This window comes from Gadus chalcogrammus, chromosome 14 (assembly GCF_026213295.1).
Source record: "Gadus chalcogrammus isolate NIFS_2021 chromosome 14, NIFS_Gcha_1.0, whole genome shotgun sequence".
In the NCBI taxonomy this organism is placed as follows: Eukaryota; Metazoa; Chordata; class Actinopteri; order Gadiformes; family Gadidae; genus Gadus; species Gadus chalcogrammus.
Genome location: NC_079425.1, coordinates 22,677,825 through 22,696,851, shown reverse-complemented (window position 1 = coordinate 22,696,851; position 19,027 = coordinate 22,677,825). Strand labels below are relative to the sequence as shown.

Here is a 19,027-nt window from a genome sequence, read left to right as displayed (position 1 = left end):
GACAAGGTGCAGAGAGTGAAGCAACTTTAGCCCGAGTGTGTAAATAGAATGCAGATGGGGCCTATAGGCAAAGGGACACCAGTTCATTTTCAGAGACTCCGGAGTCGACTGGACTTCGGCGAACAACATGTGCGCTTCTGCATGTGTCATCCCTTCCATATGTATTAATACGACACCATATTGCGTGTAAATATATAAAAAAATTCCATATGAACTCACAGCTTACAACTCGAGTACACATGCTGTTTAATGTACGACAAACATCTCTGCGTCAGAGTGTGCTGCGGCTCTTGGTGGGGGAGCGGGGGAGAGCAGGGCCCAGGCGGTTTCCGGTCTGATGACCGCCGGTGGTGGCCCCCGCATAGCTCATGTGTCCGCGATGAGGCCCCCTGCTGATCTAGGGCCGTGTTCACGGCATGCTGGATACCAGAGCTGGGATTGGAGGGCAGTTCTGGACCTCAGAGCAGCGGGCGTTGGAGGGAGGGGCAGGGGGGACGGGGGGACGACCGAAAGAGGAACGTTCTGCCTTACACGCGGTCATGGAACCACCACCCTGCTGCACGCTACCTCCCCCCCCACCGCTGCCGAGCGTCGCGTTAAAGTGGACTTATTTCGGCTTGCGAAATATGATAGTGATTTAGGATAGCTGTGCGTGTGTTCGTTTTCACAGCATCACGTAATTCGGTTCTTATGACCTAGCCAACCTAGAGCACCCCTAGAACCTTTAGCCCCCCAAGAACCTAAAGTCCCCCTAGAACCTAAAGCCCCCCAAGAACCTATAGCCCCCCCTGAAATCAATAGCACCCCAAGAACCTAGAGCACCCCTAGAACCTATAGCACCCCTAGAACCTATAGCACCCCAAGAACCTAGAGCACCCCTAGAACCTATAGCACCCCTAGAACCTATAGCACCCCAAGAACCTAGAGCACCCCTAGAACCTATAGCACCCCTAGAACCTATAGCACCCAAACAACCTAAAGCACCCCAATAACTTAAAGCATCCCTAGAACCTATAGTACCCCTTTAACCTAAAGTACCCCTATAACTTATACCCCACAATATCACACTTGTTTTTTTGTCAGTGGTCATAAGAACTGAAATTATAAGGGAAGGGCTTTCATTCAACTGAATCAGACAGGTTTTGTTTTATTTGTTAATTGGAGAATAATTCCATACTCATTATCTCTATACTTCATGAAGAAGGCAAGGCAACTTTATTTATATAGCACTTTTCATACACAAGGCAGACTCAAAGTGCTTCACATATAAACATTGTCACACAATAAAAGAAAATAATAGATTAGTAAAAGAAAACATATGCAAAGAAATGGGTAAAATAGAAAGTTAAAAAGGCATTTTATTATTAAAGTAGAAAATAAAGGCAAAGTTAAAAAAGCTTTCTAGAAAGTGCAATGTATTTAAGATTTAGCAGAAAGCTAAAGCAAACATAAAAGTCTTCAGTCTTGTTTTAAAGGTGCTCAGAGTTGGGTCAAGTCTTAAATCCTCTGGGAGTTTATTCCAGCTATTTGTTGCATAGTAACTAAATCGAAGAAGAAGAAGAAGAAGAAGAAGAAGAAGAAGAAGAAGAAGAAGAAGAAGAAGAAGAAGAAGAAGAAGAAGAAGAAGAAGAAGAAGAAGAAGAAGAAGAAGAAGAAGAAGAAGAAGAAGAAGAAGAAGAAGAAGAAGAAGAAGAAGAAGAAGAAGAAGAAGAAGAAGAAGACACTGTTTTATTGACATTCATTTTGCATATGCAAAGACTCACAGTTTAAATTATGTATTATTAGCTGAACTTCATGCAGGGTGCGGTGAACATGAGTTTGATCTTTGTGATGTCCTGTCAGAGAGCTTCAATGCAGCCCACTGGGACAACACCGTCGGTATTATAAACCAAGATGGATGCCCCTTTCTCTTAAAGAAAGGAAGGAGATCTAGATGAGATACAGATGAACCCTACATGATCCCAGCATCGTTGGATTCATTATCATACCTTACGAGGAAGCTATCTTAAACCCTCCATCCTTAGAGGAAGTGTTGCAATAGTTTATTGTTTAATCAAATGTATTTATAGATTATTTTAAAATCACCCCCCATGTGCATTTTCCTTCATATCAGTCTGTCAAAGCCCTTGAATCACGCAAATTGAATTTGGCACCTTTACGTGTGAGTGTGTATGTTTTTGCTTTTGTGTGTGTGTGTGTGTGTGTGTTTGGGCTTGCATGCACTCAGAAATGCATGGGTGTGTACACACTTGTCTAAGAAATATTCACAACAACAGCATCGAACAACATGCATGTGCATGCATACATGCATGTTGTGTCCATATTTATGTGTGTATGTGTGTGCGCGCAGCTGTGCACATGTGTTTCTGGGCGCATGTTGGTGTGTGTGGTGTGATGACAGAGTCTGTGAGGGTCCTGGCCGTGTCGTTAAGAGAGAACACACAGCTGGGACGGGTAACTCTGGACCAAGCAGCTGTTCACATTGCTGAGTGACTCACACACTGGATGTGGAGCGATCCGGTTCACCCATGATGCTGAGCACCACTGGGCACAGAGCGCCATTCCCATAACACAGCAGAGACTGGGAGAAAGGTTCCACTGCACAGCAACAAAATGGGCATGTGCACAAATTAATATAAGCGCATACATTGATCAACTTTGTCTGTCCTATGTTCTGCTACCTTGGCCGGGGCTGACTTGTAAAAGAGATATCTATCTGAATGTGATTAATTATTAGTTAAATAAAGGTTAAATAAAACAATTATGTAATTTTACCAAAATAAATTGATGCGCTTATATTCGGCAAGTATCTGTCGGTGTGTGTTTGTCCTTGGGTTTTTCATGAGGGCATTTACCAAATGTTAACATCACTGTTTAATGACACTAGAGCTGAGCCATGCCATTGCCATTGATATATTTGACATCGAAGCAAAGCTATTCATTGCTTCACCTATAGATTATCTTTCATATTATGTTTTTAATAACTGTGACCCTGGCTATCGGAGAAAATAACCTAGAAGTATAGCTGTGAAAAACGTTTTTTTTCAGATAAGAACACACACTAGAGCTACTTCAGGGTAATGTCATTATGGAATCATGTTGTATTAATGAATACTTTAAGACCACGGGGAAAGATTAGGTTTAAGCTTCCTCCCGTTCTTATGATATCTGATACGGTGCAACATGATATCAATCATATGCGGGAAATACCTTGCCCCCCTTCACAATTAACGCCGTCTTTCTTTTATTTGCTTCGAATAAAAATATGAAAACGGATAAGGAAAGAGAAGACATTTCCACTTGAGATGAATTGGGCCCGTTTATTTGAGTGTTTAGACAACTGGGAAGTGTGTTAGTAGTCCCTGTGGTCCTGGTTCTGGGACTTGTGGTTTGGACCGTGAAACCAGAGACAAGTCTCTCTCAACTACCCAATCCTGAAACCAACCAGAGCATTCGGAATCGGAGTCCATTGATTTATTCCCCCCATGATTGTTTTGTGGTTGTAACCTCTATCTCTCGCTCTCTCTCGCTCTCTCGCTTTCACTCTCTCTCGCGCTCTATCTTCTCTTCTCTCCCTTTTACTGTTTTAAACTTTCTGTCACCTTTTCTCTCGTTGTCTACCTCTCGTTCTCTCCCTCACTTTCTCTCCAACTCCCACTCCCCCCCGTCTCTCTCTCCCCTCTATTTTACTGTTTTAATCTCTCTGTCACCTTTTCTCTCGTTCTCTCCCTCTCGTTCCCTCCCTCACTTTCTCTCCCACTCCCCCCCCTCTCTCTCTCCCCTCTATTTTACTGTTGTAACCTCTCTGTCACTCTTTCTCTCGTTCTCTCCCTCACTCTCTCAATCCACTCCCACTCCCCCCCTCTCTCTCTCCCCTCTATTTTACTGTTGTAATCTCTCTGTCACTCTTTCTCTCGTTCTCTCCCTCACTCTCTCCCTCACTCTCTCTCCCACTCCCCCTCACTCTCTCTCCCACTCCCCCTCACTCTCTCTCCCACTCCCCCTCACTCTCTCTTGCCCTCTTTCTCATTACCGTGCTCTCACAGCAAACAATACACTGTTACTGGAATTTACCAATTGTGACATTCCCCGAATTGTATTTTCTCTGTCATCCATTGATATAACGTCCAACAGCTGCTTTATAGGCCTTTCATATGTTCTTCGTTGCTCTGCTAACTGAACTTTTGCTTCAGAAGAATTATTATTTGTTGAAGAATTAAATACTTTTAATTCGACAGATAATGTTGACTTCCATCTTGACTGCAGCCCTCAAGCTCAGAGAGGACTGTAGTTGGGGGGGAGTTGCTTTTTGCTTTGGATAATTACACCTCGGTTATCCCGAGGCAGTGATTCAATTGGCTGTGAGTTTGAAGAATCCCTGCCTCCAGGGGTTTTCATGTGTGGTTAAATCGACCCTGAGGTCTCAATAGTTTCGTTTGATTGGTTGTAAGTCTGGTGCTTTCACATCCAGCAGTCCTACGATGTCATAGGTTCCGCCCTTGTTTCGCTATCGCTACATAATAATCTACAGAAGTAAAGTTATTTGCGAGAGTGGATCAAGCTTTAAGAAGGGGATTTTAATTAGTGTATTTACACAGTTGCCAGTCTATACAGTGTTTATTTGAATCCTTTACAGACACTTTTTTCTTTTTTTACTGTTTATTACTGCTGGCCAAGTTTGTGTTTGTTTGCCCATTAAGACAGATCCCTGCCCCCAGCAACGCCCCGTTCAGCCAGATTTGAGCCCGGCTGCCAGTCTAAAGACATGGATCTAAAGCCGGATTGTTGAGACAAGAAAGGTGACAGCCTAATCTGGCTCCGCCCCCTTGCATATCCGACTGATGTTGAACGTATGTCTGTCTCTCTATCTGTCTGTCCATCTGCCTATCCATCCCTCTGAATGTTTATCTGTCTGTCTGCCTGTCCCTCTGTCTGTCTGTCTGCCTGTCCCTCTATCTGTCTGTCTGTCTGTCTGTCTACCTGCCTGTCCATCATTCTTAATGTTTATCTGTATGTCTGTCCGTCCAGCTATCTGTCTGCCTGTCCATCTCTCTGAATGTTTATCTGTCTGTCTGTTTGTCTGTCGGTCTTTCTGTCTCTGCCCAGTCCACCTGTTTGTCCTTGTCAACCAACTTTTGACATGAACATGTAAACCGACATGTTGGCACAGCCCATCAGGACGTAAACACATCCACCTTTGACAGAGGTAGAACAGAACAATAGCTCTGCTCTCTCTCTGTCTGTCTCTGTCTCTGTCTTTCTCGTGAATGAGTGAGCTCTTAGCAGAGGGGACAGGAAGGGACTGGCTTCGACAGCACCCAGAGTAATGCCCTTCTCAATCCTCCCCCATCCGTCACGCTTTCTCGCTCACCTTTTGTTGTCTTCACGTGAACAGTGGGCACACCTGACTCTGCCTTGCCCGGCCTCTTCGCTCTCCACCCATGGCGTTCCTGGTTTTATTCGGCCACCATTTTCTATTGCTCCCTACTCGCAATCTTTCTTGTCTGATTTTTGTTAAACATTATTTGGCCTTGATTTTCCTATCATATATGAATGATATGAATTATTTCATATCATGATTTCATATCATATTCATGATTATGTGTTAGCAATATTTAGACACATTTACCAACACATATTCAGTAAGGATATGGTAATGATATTTTCTCACGTTTATTAATGCATTTTACGAAGAACTCACACCTGGCGCTTCACGTTGATTCTTTCTTCCAACTCCTTTCCCTTGTGTGAGCAGCAGGGCTCCTTCCTGCACATGACAACTGGGAGGAATTACTTGTCCTCATTGTCGCCTAACAGCAGCAGTCTGCCCTTCCCCCCACCTCCTACAAGGCCACGTACATCGGCATGCACGCACGCACACACACACACAGCACACACACAGGCACGAATGCAGGCAGACACACACACACACACACACACACACACACACACACACACACACACACACACACACACACACACACACATACATAAACACATACCTGTCCACGTACAAACAGACACATGCACACACACACAGACAAGGCGCACACACACTCACGAACACACACACACGCACACATGCACACACCAGCCCAGACAATAAATGGGCACTTAGACCTGTGTCCTCATAAAGTGTGTGTGGGTTGTGTGTGTGTGTGTGTGTGTGTGTGTGTGTGTGTGTGTGGATGTGTGTGTGTGTGTGTGGACGTCTCACTCTCTGCCAGGGGGACTGATCACCTGCTGGATAAGATGTTGTGGAGTGTTTGAGCAGTCCGTATGTGTCTGCGTCGAGGGTAGGTGTGTAGCAAGCTTCTGTGTGGGCACATTTTAATAACTCACCTTACGTAATAACTAATTTCCTTTTTCATTACACACTGGTTGAAGGTCATGTCAAGTTCCCTTAAGAAAAACAGTAAGGCGTTGAATCTGAATCCTAACCTCGGTTCTATATTCCCCGATGGGTTGATGCTGCCTCGTCATTTGCGGGCATGAACTAAATTGTGCACTGTGGTTGGTGGCCATGCGTTCCCTCTCGCTCTCCCTCCAGCTCTCTCTCTCTCTCTCTCTCTCTCTCTCTCTCTCTCTCTTTGTGTTACTATTTATCCATGATTGTGCTATTGGCTTCCCTTCAAGGCTGCATGGCATAATGGTTTCCACATTGGGCACCGAATGAACCACGGCCAAACGAAACCGCTCGCTGTGAGCTGTGAAATGGCTGCTAATGTTTTAATGATTTAATGAGAGCGCCGTTGTTTGAACACGAGAGAGAACATGGATGGGGGGTGAGGGGGAGAGTGATGCTGAGTCTTTGATTTGTTTATTCTGTGTTTGTGTGCATGTGTGTGTAGGTGGGTGGTGTCACTAATGTGTGAGTGTCACTGTATATATTTTTCCTGGTATAGCGCTGTGTGTGTGTGTATGTGTTGTGAGCAGAACACCTGTTTGTTCTGGTTCGGTGGTGTGGTATTTAAAGCATTACCTAGCCCTCCATCAGAGAGTTATCCTTCAGGGCCACAGCCCATTTAATCAAAGAAGAAGAAAAAAAAACTCCATCACCCATTAACTTAATTAATCCAGCACAAGAGAGAACGTGTGTGTGTGTGTGTGTGTGTGTGTGTGTGTGTGTGTGTGTGTGTGTGTGTGTGTGTGTGTGTGTGTGTGTGTGTGTGTGTGTGTGTGTGTGTGTGTGTGTGTGTGTGTGTGTGTGTGTGCGCACAGGCCTAATCAGGCATTCAGCTTGTAAATTATGTTTGGGGATAAATGCAGCATGTTTCAGATTCATTAGTTAAGACAGAATTTTTCAGCCATGCACATCTTTATACATAGTTTATATTTGTCACAAAAAAGCATTTAAAAAAATAGAACCATAAGCAAAAATATTCCAAATTAATAAAAAGCTATTAAAGGTTGAATTTATCGGATGTTTCAAAACAAAGATTTAGTGGCAGTCATCGGTGCGTGCAACAGCTCTCATCTTAACAATACATTCATAGTTACATTTATTAATATTGATTACATGTCATGCACCTTTTAGTTGAATTTGAGAGGTCTTCACCACAATTGTCTTTGAAAGCTTTTCGATTTGAAAAGCCGTTAACCTATTGATTTAAACAAGAAGGGCAATTATATCCCTTTGGTCATCCATTTTGGTTTGGTGTCTTTAACTCAGGATCTTAAATTTATCTATCTTTGTGGTGCACCACAAAGCAACGTTTGGTTAGAGTCTCAAAGCACTGCTGAAGTGCACCGTTTAGTGAAGAAACGGAAGGAGAGAGAGAGAGAGAGAGAGCAAGAGAGAGAGAGAGAGCGAGAGAGAGAGAGAGAGAGAGAGAGAGAGAGAGAGAGAGAGAGAGAGTTAGCGAGAGAGAGAGAGAGAGAGAAGAGTTGTATGTGTGTGTAGGAGGGTGATGCCACTAATGTGTGACTGTGAGTGCCGCTGTATATCATTTTCATGCGTGTGCTTTCGGGTTCCGACCGCTGTCTATGTAACGCAGACTTTAAACCTTGTATCCTCACACCTCTTCCCCCCCCCCCCCCTCCTCCACAGAGAAGCCTCTCTCTCTCTCTGTGGGTGCGTACCTGTGTCTGTGTGGGTCTACACAGGCATAGATTCAGCAAACCGACAGCGGTTCTTCCGCCCTCCGTCTTGCAGCGCAAACTTCCAACCCCTGTGTCCTCCCGCCCCTCTCCTCTCCCCACAGAGAAGCCCCTCTCGGTGGAGCTGAGCTGCGGCGCCGGCCCCGTCCAGGTGGTTCTGGAGCCGACCGCACGCCTGCTGCTGGACTGCAGCCTGGGCTCCAGCGAGATGCCCTACAACGTCACCTGGCTGAGGGAGGGCCGGCCCCTAGCCCCGGACCACCGGGACCACCGGGACCAGCTGGACTACCCCGACCCCCGCGACCCCCGGGACCACCGGCAGCAGCTGCCCAACGGGTCCCTCCTCCTGTCCCCCGGCAGCCCGGGCGTGGAGGGGGGGTACAGCTGTATGAGCTCCAGCGCCCTGGGGACCCTGACCAGCCGGACCCTGACCGTGCTCCTGGCAAGTAGGTGCTCCCTGGGTACTCTCAGAACCAACAGTCAGTGGGTTAGCAGAGGAGCCGGGGTCAGAACCAACAGAGCTGGACTGAGCAAGGCGTTGCAATCGACGCATCGATGTGATTGTACCAAGTCACGACTCGAAACTCTAGGTGTTGATGCCAAAGAAGTTTGTTTTATGTTGTTCATAAAATAGACGTGAGAAATGTCTATGTGTTTCATCAACGTGCTTCATGGTTTTATGACACACACAGACAAACACAGGTACGCACGCACACACAGGGGCACACATACAAACACACACACACACGCACACAAACACACACACACACACACCAGACCTATTGTGCTTTGTTCCTGCTGATTTGCTATAAACTACTAAATGCACATACACGCGCACACAGGTGTGGACAGATACACGTACAAACTTCGCACACACACACACACACACACACAAACACACACACACACACACACACACACACACACACACACACACACACACACACACACACACACACACACACACACACACACACACATACATACACACTCAGACACACACTCAAACAAATTCTCAGGATCATTCCATTCCATTGAGATGAACTTGATTGTCCTCTGACTCAGACAGGGGTCTTATTGTGTGTGTGTGTGTGTGTGTGTGTGTGTGTGTGTGTGTGTGTGTGTGTGTGTGTGTGTGTGTGTGTGTGTGTGTGTGTGTGTGTGTGTGTGTGTGTGTGGTTGTGGTTGTGGTTGTGTGTGTGTGTGTGTCCTGGGAACAGGTACTGTTCCGTACAAAGCAGGCCTCTCTAAGTGGGCATCTGGATTAGAGCAACAAGAGAACGAAAAGCCAATAAGACGAAGGAGGCGTGATGAGTCAGGCATAACAAGAGAAGAGGACATAGAGACAGAGAGAGGGAGAGACTGATACCTTACAGTCGGAGAGAAAGAGAGAGAGAGACTGGTAATGTGGAGTGAGAGAGAGGGAGAGAGAGAGAGACTGATACTTTAGAGTTCAAGAGAAAGAGAGAGAGAGATAATGATAATGTGCAGAGAGAGAGACGGAGACAGAGAGAAATGAGAGAGACTGATAATGGAGAGAGAGAGAGAGAGAGAGAGAGAGAGAGACTGATGAGAGAGAGACAGACCGTTGAGAGGGAGACTGATGAGAGAGAATGAAACGGTAGAGTGTTATAGATAGAGAGAGGGAGCAACTGATACTGTGTAGAGAGAGAGGGCTAGAGAGAGAAGGGGCTCGGGAGGGAGAGAGAGATGAATAGATTGTTAAGGAGAAAGGAAAAGAGAGAGAGAGAGACCCACACACACTCACAAACACACACAGAAACAGAGAGAGACACAGGGAGAGGGAGAGAGAGACGTCAGTGACACACCACTCCACTAAAAAAGACTCCTTCCCTCTTCTGTGTGAAGTGGGCCTCTGCAATCAGCTGTCAGCGTTGTTCATCAGGACGGTTTCTACGGGGAGCGGGGAAGGGGCTTATTGTGTCAGCTGTTTTAGACGAGGACCTGTTGAGAGAGAGCATGGTGTTGGGGGGACCGGAAAAGGGGGGGGGGGGGTAGTAGAGGGGTGTCTGTCAGTGGGGGGGCTAGTGACTCTGGTGGAATGGTCTGCATGTACTGGCTGATTGCTGCCCCTTTGTCCCGTTTCCCAAGGTCAGTGCTTCAGTATCGTCGTGGTTGATTTTGGTTCTGGTACCACAGAAAGGTACCACAGAAAGGCGTTCACAAAGCCTTTGTGCGGATGCATTGTTTTGTGTGTTGTTAAAGGTTTGCTCCTTATCTCGAGGTTAGTGTTCATGTTTATTTGCAATCCATTACAGGCCAGGCACATGGGTAGGGTGGGGAGGGAGGGGGGCATTTATCATTGTGCACACAATTTCTAACATCATTATTGTAACTAGAGTTTTAGCAATAATGTGGAAACCCCAGTCGATAATGTAACAAATTTCTGAGCACATAATATAATAACCTTTTGCCTATAATTGTACAACCTATAACATTCGTTCACCACAAATTACTCTTAATAGCAGTGCCAACATTTTTATATTTTTTAACCATTCAGCGAACAAAAGGCAATAGCTGATTATCATTTAGAGGGCCACTCAATGACATGCAGAACCGTAATCAACACGCCCACTGAAGAGGTGTTAGAAATACAGACTTTCTACTCCTCATTCACATAAGGTAATTTTCATTTCCTACAGAGAAAAAATTAGGGGTAGTATTATTCAGGAGATTTTCAGGGTACGAATGTCAGGATATGTTGTTCACACAAAGGAGAATATCAGGACTTACACATATGTCTGAAAGCAGCTAGTGCGGAGCATTTGATTACATTATAAAATTAGTCAATTAATGGTAACAGGGGTAATTGTTTAATGGAAAGTGTAGTATACTATGCATGCAAATCAATTATTATAATAGCTTTTACTGTTATTCAGGGCTGAAAAGTGCGTTGACATTTTAAAATGCAAGGCAACTTATTTTGGTTAGTTGAAAAATAATAATCATCATTGTGATTAAACATCTCTTCCAGTGTCCTGATCAAGACAGGCAACAGTAGCCTACAGTCACACATAGCATACACACAAAATATAAAACAACTAAAACAGCCAGCAGGGGGGAGGGGGGGTTATCAATATCGCAAGACATACTCCCCGGCTCAAGGAGCCGGGGAGTAATATTAAGTTTGAGCAACAAAGTGTGAAGACATTTCAGGAGTGTCAAGGAGTTGAGTAATATTCCATTTGAGTAACAAAGTGTAGTCTTGCGTTTGACTCTATAGACACAATTCACCATACTGTGCTATTGACATGATTCGTTCTGTGTATGTCGGTGCGATGTTTAGATTTAACGTTTTTTATCTGACCGAATGAACGCCGTTGCTTGTTGAGTTGAAATTTTATCGCAATTTCTACAGTCTATAGACAGAACGTGTTACCTGGCAGAGTTTGTCGACGTGTTTAAAAGCAACGTCTTGCCTGGGCGAGTATCGCTTCGGTGTGTGCTTTCTTACCTGCGCGTGTGCCGATGGCGGAGCCGTTAAACTTCTTTACCTGAGCGTGCGTGTGTGTGTGCTTCCGTGTATGTGTCTCTGCCTTTGTGTTGACGTGCGGTGTGTGCGCATGCTTGTGTGTGCGTTTCCGTGTATGTTCGTGCGCATGTGCGTGATTGCGTGTGTGTTCTTACCTGCGCGTGTGCCGATGGCGGAGCCGTTAAACGTCTTACCTGTGGTGTGTTTTTGTGGGTGTGTGTGTGTGTGTGTGCTTCCGTGTATGTGTCGCTGCCTTTGTGTTGACGTGCGGTGTGTGTGTGTGTGTGTGTGTGTGGGTAGTGCGTGCGCATGTGCTTGCTTGCGGTGTATATTGTAGCGGCGGGCAAGAAGTACACAGAGTCAGGCTTAATTCAACGGTAGCTCTGCGTCCCATACACCGCACGACTGCAGGCTACTTTTATTCCACACCAACAACGCATAAGGAAACAGCACACCTAACGAACAAACATGTCATGGTCAGTGACTGTGGTGGCAACGATAAACACACATGTTAACATTGAACAACACAGAACTACACGCAACCAAATAACACCCTGAACCCATCAACCCCACTTCACCTAATAACAAACAAGGACGACAAAAAAACTGCCATCTGCGGTGGACCACCGCATCGTGGAGCTGGAAGCATCCCCACTGGGAGTGGTAGGCCTTCACCTCAGGCCCTCGTGCCGACACCTCTGGCCAGCTGGGGCGCTGCCCCTCCTCCAGCCAGTCCCTCACCAACGCCAGGGTCTCGTCGGCCCGCTGCTGCTGCTCCATCTAACTCGCCGTCAGAAAAAGCCACCCCTCCGCCTCACCGATTGTCTGGTCAGCCTCGGTGGTCTGGAGAGCCGCCACCATCGGAGACTTGTGGGCCCTCTCCTCCTGCCACAGGCAGTAGCGACACTCCAGGACTGCACAGGGCCGTTGGGAGAGTGCCTCGGCGTTGCTGTGGAGACGCCCCGCTCGATGCTGGATCTCAAAGTCGTATTCCTGCAAAACCTCCAGCCATCGAGCCACCTGGCCCTCAGGGTTCTTAAGGCTGAAGAGTCACTTGAGGGACGCAGGGTCGCTGCGGATCAGGAAGCGCTTGCCATGTAGGCATGGCCTGAAATGCCGCACGGCCAGGACCACAGCCAACAGCTGCTGTCGGGTCACGCAGTAATCGCGCTCCGCCCGACTGAGAGTGCTGCTGAAGTAGGCCACGGGACGTTCCCCTTCTCCCACCCCCAGGGAGAGAACCGCACCGACCCCCACGTTACTGGCATCGGTGTCGACGATGAAAGGACCACCAGCGTTGGGGTAAGCCAGAACCGGGGCCTCGTGAGGACCGCCTGGAGTCGGGCCAAGGCCCGTGGCACAGGCCGTGGCACAGGCGTTGTCCCAGACATATGGCTGGCCCGCCTCGGTTAGGCGGTAGAGGGGGCTGGTGACCGTGGCAAAGTCATTAACGAACCGGCTGTAGTACCCCGCCAGGCCCAGAAAACTCTGCACGGCCAGTCCCGGACCGTTGCCGCCTTGGCCGGGTTAGTGGCTACACCATGCTCGTTCACCACGTGCCCCAAGAACAACGTTTCCCTGGCCAGAAGAGAATATTTGGCAGGGTTCAGCCACAACCCGGCCTTGAGGATGGCCTCTCGAACCTCCCGCAGGTTCGCCAGCGCCCCGCCGAAATTGCGGGCGTGCACCAACAAGCCCTCCAGGTACACGACTCCGGGGGATGTTCGCCAACACCCTCTCCATCATCCGCTCAAACGCCGCAGGCGCGTTGCATAGTCCGAACGGCATGACACGTAACTGCCACAGCCCCTGCCCGATGGTGGATGCAGTCTAAGGTCTGGCCTCGGGCCCCAACCAGCTAGACCCCCCGATGTAGTCCAGGGCGCCGTCGATCCGTGGCAGCGGGTATGAGTCCTTCCGAGTGACCTCGTTGAGGCGCCGGTAGTCCACGCAGAACCTCCAGTTTCCATCCTTATTCCTTACCAGGACGGGTGGAGCCGCGCATGGACGAGGGCTCGATCACCCCTCCGGCAGCCATCTCGCGGACCTTCTCCTCCACCGCCTGTCGTTTGGCCAGTGCTAATCGGTGGGGCCGCAGGCGGATGGGCCGAACAGAGCCGGTGTCTATGGCATGCTGCACCAGCCCTGTCAGCCTGCAGTCCTCATCCCGAGCCGCAAAAACAGACACAGGGCCACGGGGAATGCAGGAACCGGGCAGAGGCCGAACCTGGCGACTACTCCGCTGGCCGCCAGAGCCCCCGTGCCCTCCCCGTCCGGACTGGAGCGCCGTAGTCTCCGACGGTGATGGTTGCTCCGGCCATGTCCATCCTGGCACCCCAACGGGTCAGCAGGTCCAGGCCGATGATGCATGAGTCCCGGAAGATTGGCGAGCCAAAACTCATGCATCACCTCCCGGTCACCCACCCGGACGGCCAGCCGCTTCCTCCCCCTCATTCCGTTCTCCTGTCCCGTCACGGTCGTCAGGCGGACGCTTGCCGCCGTCCACCCCCCCTGAGAGTGCACCAGTGGTGCCCGGAAAAATACCCGGACGCACCAGGGAGATGGTCGACCCAGTGTCCACCAAGGCCGTGCAGGGTCGACCGTCAATCCTGCAGCGGAGGTAAAGGCCCCTGGCGCGGCCCGGACCGCCAACCAGAGCGCACCGACCATGGAGAGGGATTGGAATCCGGAGCGGTGGTCCCCTCACTGGGCCGCTCCGCCGTAGTTTCCCGCCGGACGAGATGGTAAAGGAAAGCGACTGGAGCAGTATGCTTATTTGAAAAGAATAATTAACAAAAGCATGACCCATCTCTCCAGATGAATATAATGTATAAAAACATATCTCTGTTCACATTCCAATCATCTTTTCACAGTTTATGTGCTTCGTTAAAGCATTGGGGGATTCATAAAAGTAATAAAGATGATAGTCTGATAGTAGACTTTTCAAAAAGGATTAGATAAAGAGAAATTATATTTGACGAGGCTCAACGGATATATTATATATATATATTACTGTTAAGCGTTTCAGATTTGATATCCTTTCATTGAATTATTAAGCCAATTCAAAATCCCGACACTATAAAATAAAATTGCCACTTAGTGATGAATCCTGATGTGAAATATTTCACAACATGAGTGCGGCCCCATCGAAACATTATTTTTAAAAATATACTTTGGACTTAATGCCAACCACTTTGAAAGGCCTCATACTATGCATGTGTGTGTGTGTGTGTGTGTGTGTGTGTGTGTGTGTGTGTGTGTGTGTGTGTGTGTGTGTGTGTGTGTGTGTGTGTGTGTGTGTGTGTGTGTGTGTGTGTGTGTGTGTGTGTGTGTGTGTGCCTATTTGTATGTGCGCCTACCTGCCCGGCTGCCTGTCTGTCTTTCTGGCAGTCAGTCAGTCTATCAGTATTCCACTGACTTAAGGACCTCCATTTAAAATGTCAGCGGCAGCTCATAAAATGGCTGGGGAACATGTGAAATCAAAAGGAAGGGAGGCTAGCTGCCCTGATTAAAGTGTCAGAAAGTGTATGTCAAGCTAAACTCAAAGCCTTGATGTATCTTTACTAGATAGCACAGGCATGAGCAAGGGAGAAACAGAGGGGGGCCCCTGAAACATGATATCTGTGGGGCCCGAGAACGAGACAGACGAGGCCAGAGGGTTAGAGAGGGAAAGAAAGGGTTGAGTGTAAAAGCAAAAAGAGCATGAACGAGGGCTGAATAGTTTTGTTTAGTTGTGTTTAATTTATTGGTTTAGTTGACTGGGACCATGTACAGAACAGGTTCTATACCAGAGTTAGCTGAATAGGTATTGTCATCTATGGTCTCTGGATTCCCTCATTCAATCGTTAGTTTAGTTTTGCAGTTATTTGACGGATATGGAGTAAAGTAAAAACATTTGAGGGTAATATATACAATTATTAAACAAAACAAACTCCTTTTTTGAAAAAGGTGCTCCCATTCACCACTGTGATTAGTTCACAGTGTTTCTTATTCTTCATCCTAATTTACTTATAGACTATCTTTGATTGACATGCTTGTTTAATGAATTTCCTCCATTTGCTGTACAGGTCACTAAAGGGATACACAGGGTTCGAAAAAGATCACGAGATAGGGGGGAGATGCAATTGGAAAACATCGTAGGAAAACCACAGACGCAAACTAGCATTGGAGGAAGAGATTAGAAGATGAGAACAGAGTGTCTCACGTCAAGGATTACACCGATTTATGTTTTAGGGATCACGATCCAGGGATCAACACTGGCAATTTCATTAAGACACTTGTTCTCCCGCTGGAAACATTAATCATAGCAATGGTGCAACCTTAACTTCTATTAATACTACTACCACAGCGATTGCAAAACAATAATCAACATCGTCTTTTCATCTAGTTTCTCTGAATCGGTTTCTTTATCTATTACTTTTGTATTTGTTCAATCGTGTTTGTATTTATTGTTTCAACTGGATGTGTCATGTCTTCCTTGTGTGTGTGAGAGCCATATCCTGGACCCGACAGAAAGACACACTCCCTGGTGAGTGGCTTCAAGGGGAGCAGCGAGCTAAGCTTAGCTCTCTGCTCCCCTTAGCTCGCCTGTCGGTTAAGGAGTTGCACCTTCAGACCCGGAGATGACCAGTTCTTATAGATGTGTGGAGGAACTTCAATTGTTTCCTCCAAGCCTTGGAGTTCTGCTTGGAACACCCACCGGGGCGACGCTGGGATGCGGCCACTGGTGTTGATCAGCTCCTTATTCAGCACACGCTCACACGCATGCAAACACACGCACACACATGCACACTGTAGCATGCTACGCATGTGCAGAACAAGTCGATTTATCAAGATCATGAAGGGACAATAAAGGTCAGCCAACACTCAACAATGCACACACACACGCACGCGCACGGACGCACAAATACACACTCACGCATGCATGCACGCACGCAGGCACGGACAGAAAGACACGCGCGCGCGCACGCGTACAAATGTACGAAAACACAAACCTGAATGCAAGCACATTAGTGCAACACCCATTCACACGCTGATAACCAGGCACTGTGTGTGGGACCCCCACAGGGATGCCCCTCTGGAGTAAAACTGTTTCCGTTGTGTGTGTGTGTGTGTGTGTGTGTGTCTGTGGCTGTGTGTATGTGTGTGTCTGTGGCTGTGTGTCTGTGGCTGTGTGTGTGTGTGTGTGTTTGTGTGACTGTATGTCTGTGGCTGTGTTTGCTTGTGTGTGTGTGTGTGTGTGTGTGTCTGTATATGTGTGGGTGTGTGTGTGTGTGTGTGTGTGTGTGTGTGGGTGTGTGTGTGTGTGTGTGTGTGTGTGTGTGTGTCATAACCCCAGGTCTCAGGGTTAATCATCCACTCCTTCCGCGTTGAGAGCCACGTGTGGCTCAGAAAAACACATGGATCTGCCCCTGGTCCTGGATCTGTTGCTGTTCCTGGGCCTGCTGCTAGTTCTGGAGCTCTTGCTGGTCCTGGACCAGAAGACCAGTAGCACACACACACACACCGGGACTAGCCCCAGGTTGTGAGTCAGCCCTTGGGCACTCATTGAGAAACTTGCCTCGGTTTGGTTTGGTTCCAGAGAACAGTCGAGTGGATTACGGCCAACGGCGGAAAATTGATGAGTCAAGGGAGGGCTGATCCCGCAGTAGGCCAGCCCACCCGGGTGGTCGTAGCATGAAATAAAAGCATGCACATTCTACCCAGGTATTCATCCATTTATACTCAACACACCCCCTACACATTGTGCTCCTCCCGATGTTGTCCAGGCTGCACTGTGCAGGCTACCATTAGAAACCGCTGGGGTCGATGGGTCTTGCACGTGTTGGATAAGCCTCCATGGATAATTCAACCTTTCTTTCCTGGATCGGTTCCGCCTCAAAGCTCGGTACACATGTTACGATTGGTTAGAGGAACCAGACGAGGAACTCTGAAAGCTTTTAGAAAAAGGTTCACCAGTGTGTTTGTCGTCTCGTGTATCTTCAGCTTCATCCTGGCCCTACTCTTTCCGCGAGATACTCTGGTTTTTTTTTATAGGGTCCCCAAACATTATACGTTTTCATTACCCCCAACACCATATGATTCTGTCCTTTCTTATGATGTTGTACTTTCATCTTTCCTCATGCCATTTGATAAATGTAAGGCTATAAAAAACATGTTATTACATTGTGTTCCCTGGCACCCTACCTTATTGTACCTGGGATTGCTTTAGTGCATGAAAACAAGCAGCCTTGGTGGCCGGCTGTCATTTTCCTTTACATTTACATGGCATTTATTCATTTAGCCAAAGCTTGTACCTCCTGAAAGTGTGCGTGAGTCAGGCCGCTTGACAGTCGTCGTGACGAAGGGCAGCACAGCACGCCGTCCAATTTAGGGCTCGTGCTTTTTAGTCATTTAGATAGATAGACAGACAGACAGACAGACAGACAGACAGACAGACAGACAGACAGACAGACAGACAGACAGACAGACAGACAGACAGACAGACAGACAGACAGACAGACAGACAGACAGACAGACAGACAGACAGACAGACAGACAGACAGATATACTTTACTTGTCATTGCACAAGTCACCACAGTCACCTATACAACGAAATTGAATAGGTGACTTTCTTCTTGTTCTTTGTTGCTTTTGTTGTAGCAGTAGTGGCGGTATCCATATCGCTCAGTGTTCATAGTATTTGTAATAGTAGAAGTCCTAGTGTCCTTCTACTAAACAAGCAGAAATGTAATAAACATGCACACCAATGCTGTGCCCTTGATCGATCCTGGAGAACCGTTCCAGGAATTAGCTTGAATCAAGATTAAAACTCAATTTCCCAGCATGCAGAGCGTTGCAGTATATCTCTGGAGGAGGAGGACACTGTGGCTGAAGCTACAGTCTTTGCCCTGGGCACACCTGTCTGCCCAAGACTGGAGTTGGTGTCATGATTGGTTTCTTGAGTTAGGGCTTGTCCATGAACCCGGTTGGGGTCTCATTGTTTGTGTGTGTATATGTACGTGTGTTTGTGTGTGGGTGTGCGTGTGTGTGTCCTCTGTCTGTCTGTGCAGGCATATTTGATGAGGATTTTATAGCCAACCCTGAGAGAGATGAGTAGACACGAGATCAGGCATAAAGAGGTGGGCAGGCTTTCCCGCCCGGGTGTGAAGGTGGAGGAAATTGTTCTGTTAGGAAGCTTTAAACTGCTGCGGCATTTCGGCCTTGAGGAGATAAATAGTGGGGCATGCCTTCCCGATTTGGCAATAACACAGTGGAGGTTGTATGCATTTATATTATATTTGTATTACTCATTTAACCTTCACACGATATCCAATGGATATCCATGTATTTTTTACACTTACACTGGTGTGAGCGGGCTGGTCTGGTGTGCTCTGGGATGGGACACCAGATGGTGCTGGTGCAGGTGTTGGCAGGCCAGTAGGGGGTGCTATT

The 19,027-nt window shown here is 47.5% G+C and overlaps 1 protein-coding gene across 1 annotated transcript in view; it reads left to right on the top strand.

Annotated features, from left to right (window-relative positions):
- igdcc4 (immunoglobulin superfamily, DCC subclass, member 4) overlaps positions 1-19,027 on the top strand; it is a 71,143-nt gene that overhangs the window by 9,960 nt on the left and 42,156 nt on the right. Inside the window, exon 2 of the mRNA XM_056607191.1 lies at positions 8,205-8,546. Within this exon, the coding sequence (XP_056463166.1) occupies positions 8,205-8,546 (342 nt within the window). The remainder of the gene's footprint in view (positions 1-8,204; positions 8,547-19,027) is intronic.